Source organism: Hermetia illucens, chromosome 1 (genome assembly GCF_905115235.1).
Source record: "Hermetia illucens chromosome 1, iHerIll2.2.curated.20191125, whole genome shotgun sequence".
Taxonomy (NCBI): Eukaryota; Metazoa; Arthropoda; class Insecta; order Diptera; family Stratiomyidae; genus Hermetia; species Hermetia illucens.
Genome location: NC_051849.1, coordinates 157,872,453 through 157,889,179, shown reverse-complemented (window position 1 = coordinate 157,889,179; position 16,727 = coordinate 157,872,453). Strand labels below are relative to the sequence as shown.

General features: G+C 40.9%; 1 protein-coding gene across 1 annotated transcript in view; it reads left to right on the top strand.

Annotated features, from left to right (window-relative positions):
- The window catches only part of LOC119646705, a 203,492-nt gene extending 188,254 nt beyond the window's left edge, over window positions 1-15,238 (top strand). The window contains exon 4 of the mRNA XM_038047282.1: window positions 11,122-15,238. Coding sequence (XP_037903210.1) covers window positions 11,813-14,443 — 2,631 coding nt within the window. The 5' untranslated portion in view covers window positions 11,122-11,812 and the 3' untranslated portion in view covers window positions 14,444-15,238. The remainder of the gene's footprint in view (window positions 1-11,121) is intronic.
- The last annotated feature ends 1,489 nt before the right edge of the window (window positions 15,239-16,727 follow it).

Here is a 16,727-nt window from a genome sequence, read left to right as displayed (position 1 = left end):
AGCGGTAGAGAGGAAACAAGAAGACTACTGAGAATATATATAATGACCTACCAGGGCGAAGAAAGAAGAATACAATGACCTAAAGCAGTAGGGCGGAAAATTGGTTAGACTGCTGAAGAGAGCCGACCCCCGTGAAGATAAAGATGTAAACATGAGCGTCTTACTTCTCGGAACTACCGAACCATCTCAGTTCATAAGCAGCCATAGTAATTTTCTTTGATCTTAAGCAAATCTGAGAGAGCAGAAGGAAAAAGTCACTAAACTTTAGGGTAAGCTTCATCCGGAATAATTATATTCATTATTGAAAAGAGAAGTCGGTGCCCGCTGAAACAATTCTCCTTATATGTCGTAAAGGGTGATTAAAACGTATGGAGACTTGTGAACGGCTTCAGAAAAGGCTCTCACCCTTTCCAATTGGACTAGTCTTTTCATTTGACTATTCGATTCCATCAGCGGTGACTGAGTTCGGGAATGTGCGAACGTTTCTCGACAGTCATATGGAAACTGCTCAGAATGCTCTCTTACTTCAGCTTCAGCGTGAAATTCAGCAATATAGGCTGCACATTCTGGGATCAGGTGAGGTAAGATGTTGGTACTCCTTTCCCTCTTGCGCCATTGCGCTGCTGTACTAGAGAGCCCTCTTGTCTCTGGTTCAAGTACAATTGTTTTGAAAGTAGCATATGGAAGACGACCGCTTCAAACAAGAGCTCCTTTAATGTACGGGCTCGGTATCGATAGATGTGTTGACTGCAAAATAGACATTGGCCTGTGGTTCATATTTTATGAAAGAGTGATAACTTAAGATACGTCATTATCCTAGTGTGGCCAAAGAGTGGGTCATTGTAGAAACACTTGATGAGTGTAGCATTTTCGGGAGGCCTTGGAGAGCGTAGAGGCAAGTAGGTATAGTGGACACCCTATACCTCATCTGGGGATATCGGTAACCATAAATGGCGGCGTCAGGACTGGACGATCTACAGTGGGTTGTTCTAGAATTACGTGGCGCAGAATAGTAGAAGAAGTTTATGGTAGCCATATAAATAGAGGACTTCGGAGAAGTCATTAACTAAATTTGTTCGCCACTTTTTAAATTTTTATAAAAAAGGCATAAAGGCTGCATTCTTGGTTCACGTCGGTATTAATGGTATGTAGTTTCCTTTTAATCAAATGAAAGTTGAAAGATTTGATGTAAAATTAAAGTTTATTAAAATTGATTCAATGTCTGCCGTCTTTTTTCGTTGTAGCAGAAAGAAATCCTTCCATCAGCATGCTGAACTCTTACCGATTGAAACCTAGCATATTTTCTTCACAAAGTCCCTTTTGTTAATTGTTGGTGGATTTGTTGCTACTGCTGTGCGCGGTGTTAATTGCATTAATTTGTTTCTATGCCTCCCTTAGCTTGTGCTTCCTTTAGCAACTACTACATTCTACCCTGTATCCTACTTCACCATATAGCTCACCACACTTTTCACCTTTAAAGTTTCTTCTTCGGCTTTCGAATCTTGTGCAGGCACATGTAGGATAGTCTGGCCGTTCATCCAAATTGAGCTTATAGAGGTAATTTCTCCACATACTTCTGCTCAGGAGTAGCCGCTGCATTAATCGACCGTTCTTCGACTGGTCCCATGCTATTTTCCACGGTTTTGTCCGGTAAGTGGAGCATGTTCGGAGAATACTTCATCAATATACAGCTAGAAGCTGTCTGCGATTTGCTACGATATTTATCGCTAATGTCCACAATCGTGCCACGATTAGGCCAGATAAAAACAACAGGATCACTCTCGAGTAACATTAACAACGATCTAATTATCTGGTCGTGGAAAAGTGATTCGTGAAGTAAAGGTAAATGCGAGAAACACCATCCTCTTCCAGTCCATCCAACTACCGGGATATGCTGACGATATCGACATCGTGGGAAAAATAACGCCTAAGAACCATGTATTGGGAAAAGCCTTTATTGTTGATTTCTACTGTATAGAAACCGTTCGACGCCCGCTGCGAAATATGTGTATAGAGAGAGGAGAGGCTAATCAGACGCCACTTCACTTCTGTCCTGGGATGACCGTGACCGAAAGTGGCTACTGGTGGTAATCGCTTTATTGTTTTAACATATGTGTGATAGCAAACACGACATTTTGTCCTAGTGAAATCCGCCTGTATATTTAGGTCCAGATGAGGCCGAATCGAAATTACTTTATTTGAGCATTGAGGAAGTCCTCAATCGCATCCGGTTGATATAGGATCGGACCAATTGAGAAGAAACTTTCTTCCATGTCTATGGTTCACGGCCCCTCTTTTTGAACTAAACACCCAAATTTTCAAATGAATGGTCGAAACGGTTGGACTAATGTGGAAGAGAGTTTTTTTCAACGTAATACATGCTGCGCGGTTACTCATGGAGAAGTATGGCCCTCTTAACATTGCATTGCATTTCTGGATCTAGAGGAAGCGTTTGACCGTGTGCTACAGGAACTCATCTGGTATGCTATACGGCAACACATTAACGTCAGAAGGACTCGTGCGTCGGTGATCATCAAGGTAGCGCCCTCTCACCACTTCTCGTTTTTCTTATTACGGACACCGTCACCCGGGAGATCCAACATACAGCGCCCTATACCCTACTTGATGCAGATGATGTTTTCCTAGTGTCTAATAGCAAAAATAATAACGAGCAACTTGTCTAGAAATGAAAGGAATGAAACCCCCATGAAACAGACATAATCACTAGCAACGGCAAAGACCTGCTCAGAAATGACCGATTTAAATATCTCGGATCAATGTTATCAGCAATGCAGAACTACGTTAGAAAATTGCTTCAAACATTAGCGCCACCTGGATGAAGGGGCATTCCACAACACAACAACGAACCTCAAATTTACCGCAATAGCGTTAATTCTGAAGCGCTCAATGCTTCTGGGTGTTGACCGACTATAAAAGACAATGAACGGCGTCTTGCGGTAATGGAGAAGAACAATATTACCGACTAGTGACAGGTTTTGATGACATCCGATTATGATTATATCGATGGCAAACGAGAAAAAAGTCCAGCTGAAATAACGGTAGCTTGATACCTTTAATTGGGATTTCAAAGCCTCGCGATTGCATCCAGATCAGGCTTTAGATTGAACCAAATGGCGAAACGAATCACGACGAGCCGACCCCGCTTGTGAACGGGATAAAGGCTGTCCTTGAACATATTATCGATCAAAATAAGTAAACAAAATCGGAAAAGAAAAACTTTTAAGACTGAAATAATCGCTTAAGTAGGTCTAGACCAGATACCGGTTGGTGCAGCGTTGACCGATTTTAACGGTTGACATGAAATTGGAAGATTGGAACTGTGAACACCTACGCATGTAATGGGTAACATGGTTCTATATTGAGTTTAAGGGGAGTCTCCATACATGCAAAGGGAGCGCGTAACATTTTTTACCTAATATAGTCATGTTGTATTAAATCATAGGCGTTGATTAATACTTTTCGAAGCAAGAATTGGTTTCGACATTGAGTGGAAAAGGGATTAGTGTGGAGTCTGGAAATTTACCATTTCTTTAACGGACCACCCAACCGAAAAATCCAACCGATGGAAGGGAAGACCCTCTCAATTTTATCCTAGAAGTAAATTGCATTGAAACTCTGCCAGCATTGACAAAGTTATAATAATAATAATCGTTGGCGCAACAATCCATATTGGATCAGGGCCTTGAAGTGTGTTAGAGCGCTTCATTCAAGACCGTAACGGTACACTAGGAGGCAATGTGGTCAGCATTGCGCTCGCCCGAGATTATTACCCTGATTTGACTCAGGTACTCATTCACAGCTGAGTCGACTGGTATCCGACGTCAAATCACGATTCCACTGCCCCCAGTGAGATTTGAACCGCGACCTTCCGTATGACAGCCTAGTGCTCTAACCACTGAGCTATCTGGACAAAGTTATAGGAGGTAAAAGTTGTATCTTTTGTGTAAATTTATAGCAAACAAAAACGTTGAATATCAATATCATACTAGAATGAATGGTCTGATACGCGAAATGCATACATTGCTAGCTAAGTACAAATGACCCAGTTCTGCATAAATATCCTTAAACAACAAATACGCAAAACTTTTCAAACCTGAAGCGTCCTTCTCCTAACTAGACGGCGCAAATTAGACACGGTGGTCTTACTTCATATGCAACAATTGATGAAATTTTACTGATATACGTTAAATCAATACGCTATAAGTCAACAATTCTCTGTTCTTTGGTTGAATTCTGAAATATATACCTCTTCCTTCTAAGAGACTATTTGCTCGGAGCTATGGACGCTTACAATAAATTCTTTTAGAAACGGCTTCGTATCTATGCTTCTACCAAGATAAAATCAAGGCAACTAACCTGCAGAACCTGAGGACGAGTAGTGTGCAATTCTATTTACTCTAGTTACTTTGGGACAACTTTCTACTAATATGAACATAAACAATTCCAATCAATATTTCGTTTACATTCTGTCACTCCTGTTTATCTAGATTTCATAACGTATAATTCTCTGTGTTCCTTTACGCTCCCATCAGACAAGAGACGAAAGCAATCTACGGCATAAATAAAATCTCAATAGCTTCCTCCACACCAAGAGCTTCACCCGTGCGTTTTACGAAATTTCATCCAAATGGCTAATATTGACACGAAAACACCTGGCTTTCGCCAAGTCACACCCAAACGCTCCCGAGAGGGTTCTACCCAACATCGCTCGGCATGACCTGTTAATCTCAAAGTCAAACACCGAACGCAAAAGTGTGTTCTATTTGCTTGTAATCTGTGTTTAAATATTTGAGCACATAACGAAGCAACAACAGTAACAGCCCGTAGCAAATATTTTCCCATCCTCTGCCATTTTTACCCCATTCTGTGGCACTTTATTCGCTTAAGCGATGGCCAATCAAGAAACCTCCCCGCAAGGGTAATTCTCTATTCTCTCTGGCCATGGCACTAACTCCATTAGCACGAAACGTTGAAGGTCTGGTTGAAATGGTCCCTGGGCCAACCATAATTGCATCTTTACGTTGAAGCTCTTAAAAGCGCTCAAGCGAGAGTGGATGATACATTGGTTGCAATGAATGGTCCTTCAAAAATTTCTCGATGGACACTCGATAGATACCCTTGAGATATTTCAATCCGGGCGCAATTTGAGACGGGTGCAAAGGATCCTTGTGCGAAAGTATGGAATCCTTGAGGACGAGATATTAGCCATGTTGAGAGATAAATCACAAACTTTGTTACTTTTGGCGTAACTAAACGCTTAATATGCCACATGGGGCGCATTGGCACGTGGAATGCAATCGGTTCTAGATGACTTATGAATGGCTTGGAAAAGGGCAACATTCTCAACGACCAGATAATGAAAATCACATTCACTGGGTGGGCACTCAAGCAAAAGATAAAGCAAAATCAAGTCATAATTGAAAGCGAAAGCCGAAAAACAATTACGAACTTGAGTCATACTTCTTAGAAATTTATTTAAAGCTGCGGGAGGTCTAATTATTATTCCGCCCGTTCAGTCTCCCGCATTGGAGCCGCTCGATTTTAAGAATTCAGGCTATAATTCCAATCAAGATATGGCTCAGAGTTCTAGGCACATAGATACCCCTTTACCGCAAAAGTTAAACATACTTCAGCAGAATTTTCTCCTAAAAAACATTCCCAAGGGTATAAAATACTTACGGTATGCCCCGTCGCCCTCTTTAACTCACGGCGAAATTCTCCGCTAGATAAAATACTAGAACTTTATGGAAAGGTAAAAATATGTTTTACAAAGTAATCTCCGGTTGGAATAGGTTCTTCAGGGTGTGGTTGCCTAGAGTAAAGTATTTGAAATGCCGTGAATTCAACATATATTTCACTATGAGATATTTTGCCTCCTTCGAGTGGAGAATCGATGATGGGGGTCCTCAGACGAAACACGGTAAGCTCTTCATCAGCCTGTTGCCGTCTTGCTATCCTCCCCCCATAGGGAAATTTTCACTGCATGGCGAAAATGAAAAGCAGGAGTTCGTTATCGTGAAGCAAAACTCATGCCTTTAGATACTTCGGAGGGGAAGTAATGTATGCGTGATGATGAGCCCATTTTTTCCTTCTTATTCATTAAATTAAAGAGTACCAGCGCCCCATAAAACGCTGAAAAGCATTCGAACACATCAAAAGGACTACCTAATAAGGTAGACGGTATGTAAAAAATATGGAAGCTCTCATACTCAATATAAATAGGTCATTTAGTCTATTGAAAAGTTGGAGGTAATTACAAAGTGAGAAATTTAACTTCAAAGTTCTCGACTTTCGCCAAAGTAATTAGAGTTTAAGGAATAAAATTTACACATTATTTCCTGCTTTATATGGACTATCGTTACTTAAGTACCTTCAAGAGATTTTCCCTAATTTTAGCTCTATGACTAGGCACAAGCTCCACTTGTTCGGTATTCAAGTTGGGAATTCCGGTAAAAGGACATGACCAGTAATTCTCAATTATATCTTCTGAGCATAAATTCATTTGAGCACTTCGTTTAGTTCCTTTCTCTGGGGCTCGAATATCGGACAGAGAAGTAGCGCATGCCTCATGTCATCTAGTGCATAATCAAATTTAGGTAAATATGGAAAGTAATTCAGGTCAAAGCGCTAAAAATAGTTCCTTTAAAGAAGCCACTTTGTCCTCATAGAAATCGTATAAGGTTGTAGTTTATAATACCCGCATCTCAGCTGAAGCCATTTCTCAATTTCAGGAATGGGTTTATCCATCACTTTTTGGAATTCAGTTCCTTTGGCTTAATGTTTCCAATCCTTAGATTGGTGTAGCCAGGGGCCACTGTCCTTCCTTCTTTGCCGAGCTCCAATATCCTGCAATCATTTTCAATATGCCCATCTGGTTTTCTTCTGCCAAATTAAATTGTGATTCGACAGTTTTCTGAAGCCATTCAGAACCATGAGGCGACCTCTTAATTAGACCTTTACCAAGCTCTCCGAGTTTGTTAATCTATCCTGCTACACTGGTCCTATCGGGTTTTTTACACAATTGCTTTAAATAGTTTAAATTATTCTTCTTTGTTGCTTCTTTCAGTTGATCTGGCAGGTGCTTCTATATTTTCATTCATTTGTTACTATTGAGGGACCTTTCAATGGCTGGAAAGACTGCCTTGATGTCGGTCCGTAATTTTACTATTCCATCAGTGACTGGTTTGTATGTCTCCTTGCAGATATATGACTTTCCTCTTGGATGGGAGATACTCGCAGGACACCTTTCTCTTGGGCATATTGCAAACTCCTCGACACCCGTTATGTTTCCAAACTGTATAAAGACTTCATAGACAGCTGTGTAGACTCAGAAACACATTTCAACACCTCTCGCTCAGAATTTTATGTGATTATAACGGTTTGCAGCTTGCTCCTCTGGTTTTATTCCTAGCCAAAAATAGAATTATTGATTGATTGTAATTTTTTTTTTTGATTTTCATGTGTACTTATATGAAATAAGTAACTGAAGTATTCTCCATTTATTATCGATAAAATAAATAAATAAAGAAATTAAATACCGGCAGTGCGAGGTGTCTAAGGAAAGATGACATTGTTCATAAGACCCTTCCAGCAAAGGCAATGTGAAGAACGCCCTCAGAACAAATAACGACGGACTCCACTTTCACAATGTGTTAACATTGCAATTATTGATTGCATTTTGATGTGAGCGGAATCTTCAATTAGTGAGCATTATAATGTGGGCTGAGAGGAATAATGAATAGATTCAAATTACTCTGGGTTGCAGAATCGAGCATGTGACAATTTCAGCCGTTATAGGTCGGTTTGGCTACAGCTATAATTACCTCTGGGGTTTGTCGCCTGCTTCCCCTATGGTTTTTAAATAGACAATCTGTTGACTTTTTTGAAAGCCCTCGTGAAATCGTTGAAAAACAGATGGAGCGGAGATTCAAACTTCGCGCAAGTTCCACAAAAATCTATAGGATAACCAGAGCGCAAACTATTCGGCTCTACATCGATCAAGCTTCCGAGGCCTCCCTTGATGCGTTCCGCATAATTTAAGCTAATATCTTCTCGGTGGCAATGAGCATGCAAACATCCTTTCAATTATCACACTGAACCAAAATTGATTCTTAACCCTTCTTATCTGACTGGAAAAATTCCCAGGATGTTCAGATAAGATAGCTCTGGAAACACTGAAGCAGCTCCTGGGAATAGTTCCGCGAGGAATCGTTAATTCTAGTGGCTTCACCCTGCTTGATTGCATCGATGGCCCAGATGATTTCACTTCTATTTGGAGGAGCATGTTACGTATCTATCCCTCCGATTCCCAATTCAAAAGGAAGCCACTATCACATTCTTGGTTAAGAGTAGGTCAATGAATTGACTATCGTTAGTCACAATCGGATGTACACCATTGTGTGACAGATTGCATCCTTACCTGATACTCTTTCCTACCACAAATAACATTCAGGCGTGATAATACTTGGTCTCCCATGATCTTTGACATATCACCTTAGGTGGGCCATGAGATATAAAGGGAATGTGAGCTTCCCTGAGTTACTTTCAATGACAGTAGAAACAGAGTATTGATGCTATAGGACTCCAAATTGATGCTGATTTAGGGATATAAAATGGTAGTACCGAATCCAACATTGCAAAGGGCTCTTCGTCTTTCGATGTGTCGACTGTTAATTTTAAGTGAGGAGAAATTCATTCATAGATACACAATGTAAAATCGATTCTTCAAAATACTTTCCATCCAGATAACTGCTTCATTAAAGTTAGTAATAGTACATTATATGGACAGAATTTGTAAATTTGTGGTAAACAGCTCCCTAAAATCCCTCGCAGAACAAGTGCATTACCATTCGTAATTAGGGCACGATATTAGAAAGTTTGGTGCGAATCTTCCTATCAATATCAAAGTTATATTAGGTCAAATTTTTGTGTGTACAGTTTTTGTATTTTACGCATCACAAATTGTCAGCATCGCATCAGAGGGAATATTTTTCACTTATGACTGCATTCCCAGCTGTTAGCTACTAGCCGCTTTCTCTAGACTTCGCTTACTAAATAAAGCGAATTTCTATGGAAACCTAGTATTTATTTTCAAAATTTCCCTTAGTAGCTTTTAAGCCAATCCATTTCCAACTTCTTGAGAAGTGGATGATGTTTTCCCCATTGTATGTCCTCCAAATACTAAATATTTTTTTGTCCGTAAAACCTTCTTTACCAACCGCGGCCACCCCTAGTAGTGATCTGAATTATACCATGTACACTTTTTCCTCGATATCAATTTAATGAAATTACTACAACTGAACAAGTCGAAAACCGGAAGCTCAAACGTTTCATGTATGGTTTTGTGTATGTAAGGTGTAAGAACATTTGAGTGTAGAATTGTTTTATTTGCAGGTAGTGTGTAATGTATATAAATGAATTCACGGCGTCAGTCTCAATCAGAGCTCTGTTGTGACAAGCCCAACGATACTAGGCGAAGCAATCATACTGGTGGATGCAAGACCTACCTAAAACCCTCGTCGAACTAGAGAGTATGGCACTGGAGCTGTGCAGTCCAACTCCACGTTTGAAACCCGAAAGATGTGGACATTACTAGAGTCGCCACCCCAGTGGTAGTTTCCACTAGGGTGCCAACTGCATATAAGTGGGTCGAGAGCACATCCCCTAGGAATTCTCCAGAGGGCTAACCCGGCTCCCATAATCCCAGACAATTTCTGGGAAACTTTCGTTGCTGAAGCCACTTCAAATGAGCCCACGTGCAGGGTTCGAGCATCTGCCAACTACATCACGATCAGGAAGTCAGTGTGAATACGTGGAAGTTCTCCTTGGTCACTTGGTTTTGATTCAATCGACAGGCTTAATACCCCGCAAATATGTAATGGGAACTTCGTGACTTTTTTCCACGTTTCTGGGTTGCGCAGTTTCTGAGAAGGGTTCATGAAAGAAATCTTTAAAATCAACTATGACAAAATGTACAAAGGCATTGAAACATGGGGAGAAGGGTAGACCTTCTTTATCACTTTATGTGCGACCCAACCAACTTTTACCTTGCTTCCAGCGTCAGTTCTAGCAGACTACTTTGCCGGTATGCCATGGCTATGTTATGCTATTGTAGTTTCGGTGGCTTGGTACGCCTTCCTCATTATAATTCATTTAACACTACTAAATCCTTTGGCTCCTTTAGTTTAACGCAGTTGTTCGTGTGCAAGGTTACCGTGCATAGTTCTTAGAATTCAATGGCAACACCCTGTCTTTGAGTCGTCGCTATATTTAACTTGCCCAGCACTTCCTGTTCTTCGCCCAGATCGATCTGCTCGATTCGTGCATTTCAAGCATTGTCTCAATGACTTATACTGCCAACTAAGGAAATGAAATCTCTACACTGACTTTTTGAAAAATACAGAATTGGGAGATAAAGCTTAAGTATATAAAAGGCACATATTTCCATGTAACTCCCACCTATTCCAGTTATTTTGGTTTTCTCTTAATAATTGCTTTAATTTTTGATTACTGGATATAAACACTTTTGGAGACGCCAGTAATCGACTTTTGTGAGCCCACGCCCATTGCGGTTCCCTGGGAGCAGTTTTCTTTTTCTCGAAGGATTGTCGACATCCCAAAGGGCTACTTATTTCTTTTCTATCTTTTAACGGATTTCCACCTATTTTCGAGCTTCCTCAGCTGATTTAAATCTTTATCAGGAAGAAAACGACCTTTCGTTTCCTTTATTATTTCATTGATAGCAACACGACAGTACAAGTCAATGTTAAGAAATAAAATGATCTCCAGGAAGTTAACGCTACACAACACAAGCCATTTCAGTAAATGCGAATTCATTGTTCCAATTTGAATTCATCTTTTTATGCAAAGTCCTTGCAGGTGAATTCAGGTGCATACCATTAGATTCTACATAGCTAAAATTCTGCATTTTACCCTTAACTTGCTCCACGTTACAAAACCCAAAACATGTTCAAATTGATTTGATCAAACTATCAATCAAACGACTCCATTAAGCAAATAACACATAGTGCACAATTTCTCCCCATTATTTTCGCTTCAAACATTTATGGCATCCTTCATCATTCTTTTATATCTTTTCAGATACACTGACAAGTTGACACCATCACTAACCTCATCGTCTGTGCAAACACTAATGGAAACGTTTTTTCACGGGAGAGCTCGGCATTGAGTCAACTGGAAAGCTATTGTCAACTAGCTTTGCAATAATTTCACCCGAGCGTTATTAGCAAGAGTATCGACAACGAAAGCAAGGAGGAACTCAAGCATCAAGGAATATCGTAGGCAGCTACCATCATCCCCCACGGCGACAACAGACGCTTGATTCGGTGCCAAGCTCAAGTCAAAAGGATTCAATTCAGCGGGAAGGTTGGTCGGATAAAGGGGATGTGACAGACAGGATCAAGACAAGAACGAAAGAAATTGAAGCTGCCAGCGATTAGCACTGATACATCCAACTAATGAACGTTGCCATCTGCCATTGTGATATGAAAGGATCTATGATGGGGGATAGAAGATGATATCGAGTCATCGTCGTCGTGCTGTATCATTAGGAGCATCTCCTGGTTGGGCATATTAATAAGCTGACATCCTTTTCATTCACCGACAAAAAGGACATCATCTCGATACATTGAACATCAATTTTACTTAAAACAAGTTCGAAAATAAGGACCTGCCACTACTCATTCATGTTCACGTCCGCCGGGAACAAAAGCGTTCACAACAACGAAGGCGGACCAATTGAAATCCTCCCTACACTGACGCTTTCGCTATTATGATAAAAATGAACAGTCGCCGCCGGGGGTCATTCTCTTATCATCTAATCCTTGTCACGTTTTTGACATTTATAGCATTTATGAGTGACAAATTGACATCAGCGTGTCCATCGTTCTGTATATGCAAGTGGAAAGGTGGGAAGCAGACGGTGGAATGCGGTGACCGACTTTTATCCAGTATACCAGAAGGAATGGACGCGGGAACCCAAGTCTTGAACTTTTCAGGGAACAGCCTGCAGGTATTGCAGAATGAACGTTTCCTTCGGATGGATTTAATAAATCTCCAGAAAATATTCTTTGCGCGTAATCAATTGATTAAGATCCATGAACGGGCCTTTAGGGGTCTGTCGAATCTAGTCGAGTTGGATCTCACCGATAACATGCTGCAGCAAGTACCAAGCGAAACGTTCCAAGATTACACATCACTCATGCGACTTTCCCTCAGTGGGAACCCAATTAGAGAATTAAGAAGTGCAGCCTTTAGATATTTAGCATTTTTAACGACTTTAGAATTAAGCAATTGTCAGATTGAGAAGGTGGAGAATGAAGCGTTCATAGGCATGGACAATCTCGAATGGCTGCGGTTGGACGGCAACCGCATCGCCTTCATTCAAGGCAGCCACATCCTTCCGAAATCACTGCATGGAATCAACTTGCAGAGTAACAGATGGACGTGCGATTGTAGACTAACAGACGTTCATGCGTGGCTGATTAATTACAATACGCCTCAGGAAGAGGAACCGCGGTGTCTTGAACCACCACGGCTTAAAGGACAAGTTATTAAGTCCCTCAAGAAGGACGAATTGGCCTGTCTACCTGATATAGATCCTAAGTCAGCATATACGGAAATAGTGGAAGGACGGAACATATCACTGATGTGCACTGTCCGTGCGATTCCCGAAGCGACAGTTCTTTGGCTTTTCAATGGTCAGGTTCTTAATAATGATACTCTCTTGGAGAATCTCCATATGTATTACTACATTGATGAATCTGGCGGTGAGGAAAAACGCAGCGAAGTTTTCATCTACAACGTAGGGCCGGAAGATAATGGAACTTTCTCTTGCATAGGCCGCAATACAGCAGGAACAAGTTTCAGCAATTACACAATACGTGTCCTCATGAAGGAAATGCCCATCGCGAAGGAAGTTTCGTTTTCAAGAAACTACATGAATATAATCATAGCTGGTGGTGGTGGTGCCGGTTTCATATTTATCCTTTTACTCTGCACAATTGTAATAAAGTGCAGGAAAAAGAGCCCCAAAAATAAGAGCCGTAAAACAGATACCGCCACAAGTGATTCAGGACTTCTAAAATGCCCGTCTATAATAAATGAGGAGGATATGTCCCCAAAGACATCTAAGGAAAATGGAATAATGATTGGCGAGGGCTCGATGAAGCAAAATTTCATGATGTACGTGCCCACAATGCCCACAGGGCATATGATGGACAATGGTAGTATGCAGCTTACTGGGTCATCCGCTTCAAGTCCTCCACTTAACGCAGGTGATGCTCATGGTATTTCCAGTGGAAATATGCCCACACAATACTGCAGCCCTCCATCGTCCTTACGAAATTACCAGGATAAAAATCCAGACCTAGTAAACGATGCAGAAAGTGTAAAGAATAAATTGAAAAATGATAGTGAATATGAAGGAAGTGATTGTTCTACAGGCCCCTGTAGCATTCAGGGCACATTTGATAATTGCTACCAATTGCCAGGACAGTTCGGATCACAAATAATCCGGCCGACAGGTATCCAAGCACGATTCGCTCCGCCTCCCATGTCCACTATACCTCGAGGCCTCCATGCGAAAGCAGGAGGTCAGCATCAGGTGGATGTGCATTTGAATCCTGTATGTTTCCTAGGGCAAGACGGATATGCCTATGACTATAGTAATAACCACATGCACACAGCGGGACCAGCTGTTCCAATGAATCAACAAAATTTCTACAGAACACTTCCACATAATCGCAGTCACAACAAAGTGTTCGCCTCCGCTTCGAATCCAGGTGCTCGATATAGCCTGGAAGCGGAATTCCTACAACGCACTGGAACACCCACTTATGACCAATATGCAATGCAAAACATACGATTCACGGCCGAAGGGTATCCTTTACATCCTGTGAAATTCCCTTCACCACCTGAAGGTTATAAAACTAGTGACCATGTCCTCCTGTCCGGAGATCCTCTTAACGCTGCACAATCCGGTTTTCAACAGTGGCCTCCCTGCCTGCCAGGATACCATGCGCAACCAATCCATTATTCAGCATCAGTTCCTCCAACAGGTCAAGTGATCTGTAGTACGCCATCAACGGTGATTTCACGACCTCCATCCCAGCAATCGCAAACACAGCCACAACAGCAGTCCTTAGCGCAATCAACTGCATCACCCGTTCAAACTGTAGTGACATCGAGTGCAACGCAAACTCCAACGACCAGTACTTCCACTGCAACAACAGAGGTGAAGAGACGATGCGTGGGACAACAAACCAATGAAATGGAACCAGAAACAATTCCTGAAGGAGATGAGGAAGCAGAACATTCTAAGCTGCGTCATCTTGCAGGTCCTTTGGCCGATAGTCCAGATGAGGGATATGTTGGAGATTCACAGGAAAGTTCAGATATATGACAGAGAAGTTCAAGCCATACTCAAACGGAACCAAATGATGATTGTGGTATGGATGACTCGGTTGCACTATAATTTGTTTATATCATAGGTTAACAGCTTTCGGGTTTAGTTATTGACTTAGTTATTGGTAACAGTCATAAGGTCTTCTTAATTTATTTCCGAATTCTGAAGAAACTGAAGTAATCGGAAGGATGCAAACTACTACTACTAGATAAACACACTAGTACTAACTTGGGATTAATTATGGATTTAGTGCTGGTCTTCAACGTATCATGTTCTAAACTGTTCTGTTAGGGTTATAAGGAGTTACTCATCTTTACATAGGCTTTCAGTCTCTAAATAGTTAGATAATCGATACTTTTCACATCGCTTAATCATTGCAAATTACGATGATTTTAATGAATTGACAGAAGGATAAAAATAAAAATTGTGTTTTCGGTAGGTGGCAAGTTACCTTATGAGATGCTTACATGCTTGACTAAAAGACAAAGAAACGCTTTACGTCACATGTCCATATCGAAATAGGAATTTATGGTATTTCGAACCAAACTTTAGGGTAGAACCTCGTTAATCCGTATCGTCAAGGGCCTGACGGTTCGGTACGAATTATCAGTATTACCAATTATCAGGAGTACCAAGTAAAGAAAATTGACTCTGAGGTTCAAAAAATTAGTACGAATTAGCCGAGAATGCGAATTATTGAGATTTAACTGTATATCGATCAGAAAAATTGTTCGCTTTTTTAAGGCACCGAAAACATTTTGAATGTTGGTTTAGGAACTTAGTATCTATAGTACCAGCAAAATACCAACTAAATTATTTTTTTCTGGCTTGCGCGGTTCTGAGACCTTTGTAGGCTATGAGACTCAACCCTGGGTTCATATTTTCTACCAGAATTGTGGGGAGTATTCATACTAATGCCACTCAGATAACCCTGCAAGCAGACATTTTCACGAGTTTCAGAAATATGCAGCATTGTGGTTGCCCTACTTAATAGAGGCCCAACACTTGCTCACAGCGCGTGATTTCCTAAGTTGTAGGTACCTAACTCTTATGGCTGTCATGTCCTTAAGCTCCTTAATGTTGGTGAGAAAAATCTTTACTTTCAACGCGTATTTGGGTTTGAATGAAATTTGTTTACAAGGTGGTAGTACCATTCTACCAGGTTCACTGGATTTTGAATAAATTTGAAAAAAGGTAGTGTATCTAATGGCGAATTCGCGAACTTAGCAGGGTAACCATTGTCTGATACTCGTATTTTACAGCATTATTTGGGGATCATGTTAATCCTCTTTTTTGGACGTAGTCATTTCTTTAGTCACAATTGGTACGAGGTCAATTGGATGAACTTGAATGAAACTCGGTATCATATACCTCTATATTTCCCTGGAATATAAAGTACTTGCAGTTTGCACTGTTTCTTTGCACTGTTATTGAAATTTCCGAGATCATATAGAACATGGCTAAGATAACTTCCGACGTCTTCATTTCTGATTTTTTTGGTCAGGGAATCTATTTATGGTTACTTACAGAAATCTATTTATGGTTACTTGCAAAAATGACTGCTCGTCACGACCAAATAAAAATCAAGCATCACACCCTAATTTTCACCGCCATTTTGAATGCCGCCTGTCGAGTGCGTACCCGAGTCGAATTTGAAGTTATTCCCTAGAAGATTTAATATTGCCTGTTTATGGTAATATGTAGCTGTGTATCGGAAGCCTTTACTCCTCCTCACCTATTCTGTGCCAACTAGCGTCAAAAGGGGGCGTTTCCTGAATAGACATAGCTATTTGTAGAATTCTTCGTGATATTTGATCTCTCTACCGTCATTGCTGTCCTTTAATCAACACGTTCACAGATATCTGATCGGTCTAGTAATTTGACACCTCGTCCGAAATTATATCTGATCAGGCCAGATGATGCGATAGCTCGAGAGGCAACGTCGATAGTATGGTCACGTAATTTGCGCTAAAAGAATTCACTTGCCAAGATTGGTCTGAACATTGAAGTCGATGGAAAAAGACCAAAGGGCCGATCAAGCAAAGGTAGTTTGATACGCTGAATGGTCATCCGCAAAACTCGCGTCTTCTTCCAGATCAAGTTTTTTCTCGGGCAAAATGGCGCAAGTAATTACGTTGAGCATACCACGCATCTGAATGGGACAAAGGCTGAAGAAGAATATGTTGTGTTGATATGTATGTCTCCATTTTCATAGAGTTGTGGAAGCTGAACTAGCGCTACTAGTGAATGGTGTGACAAAAAACACGATAGTCTCAGTGGA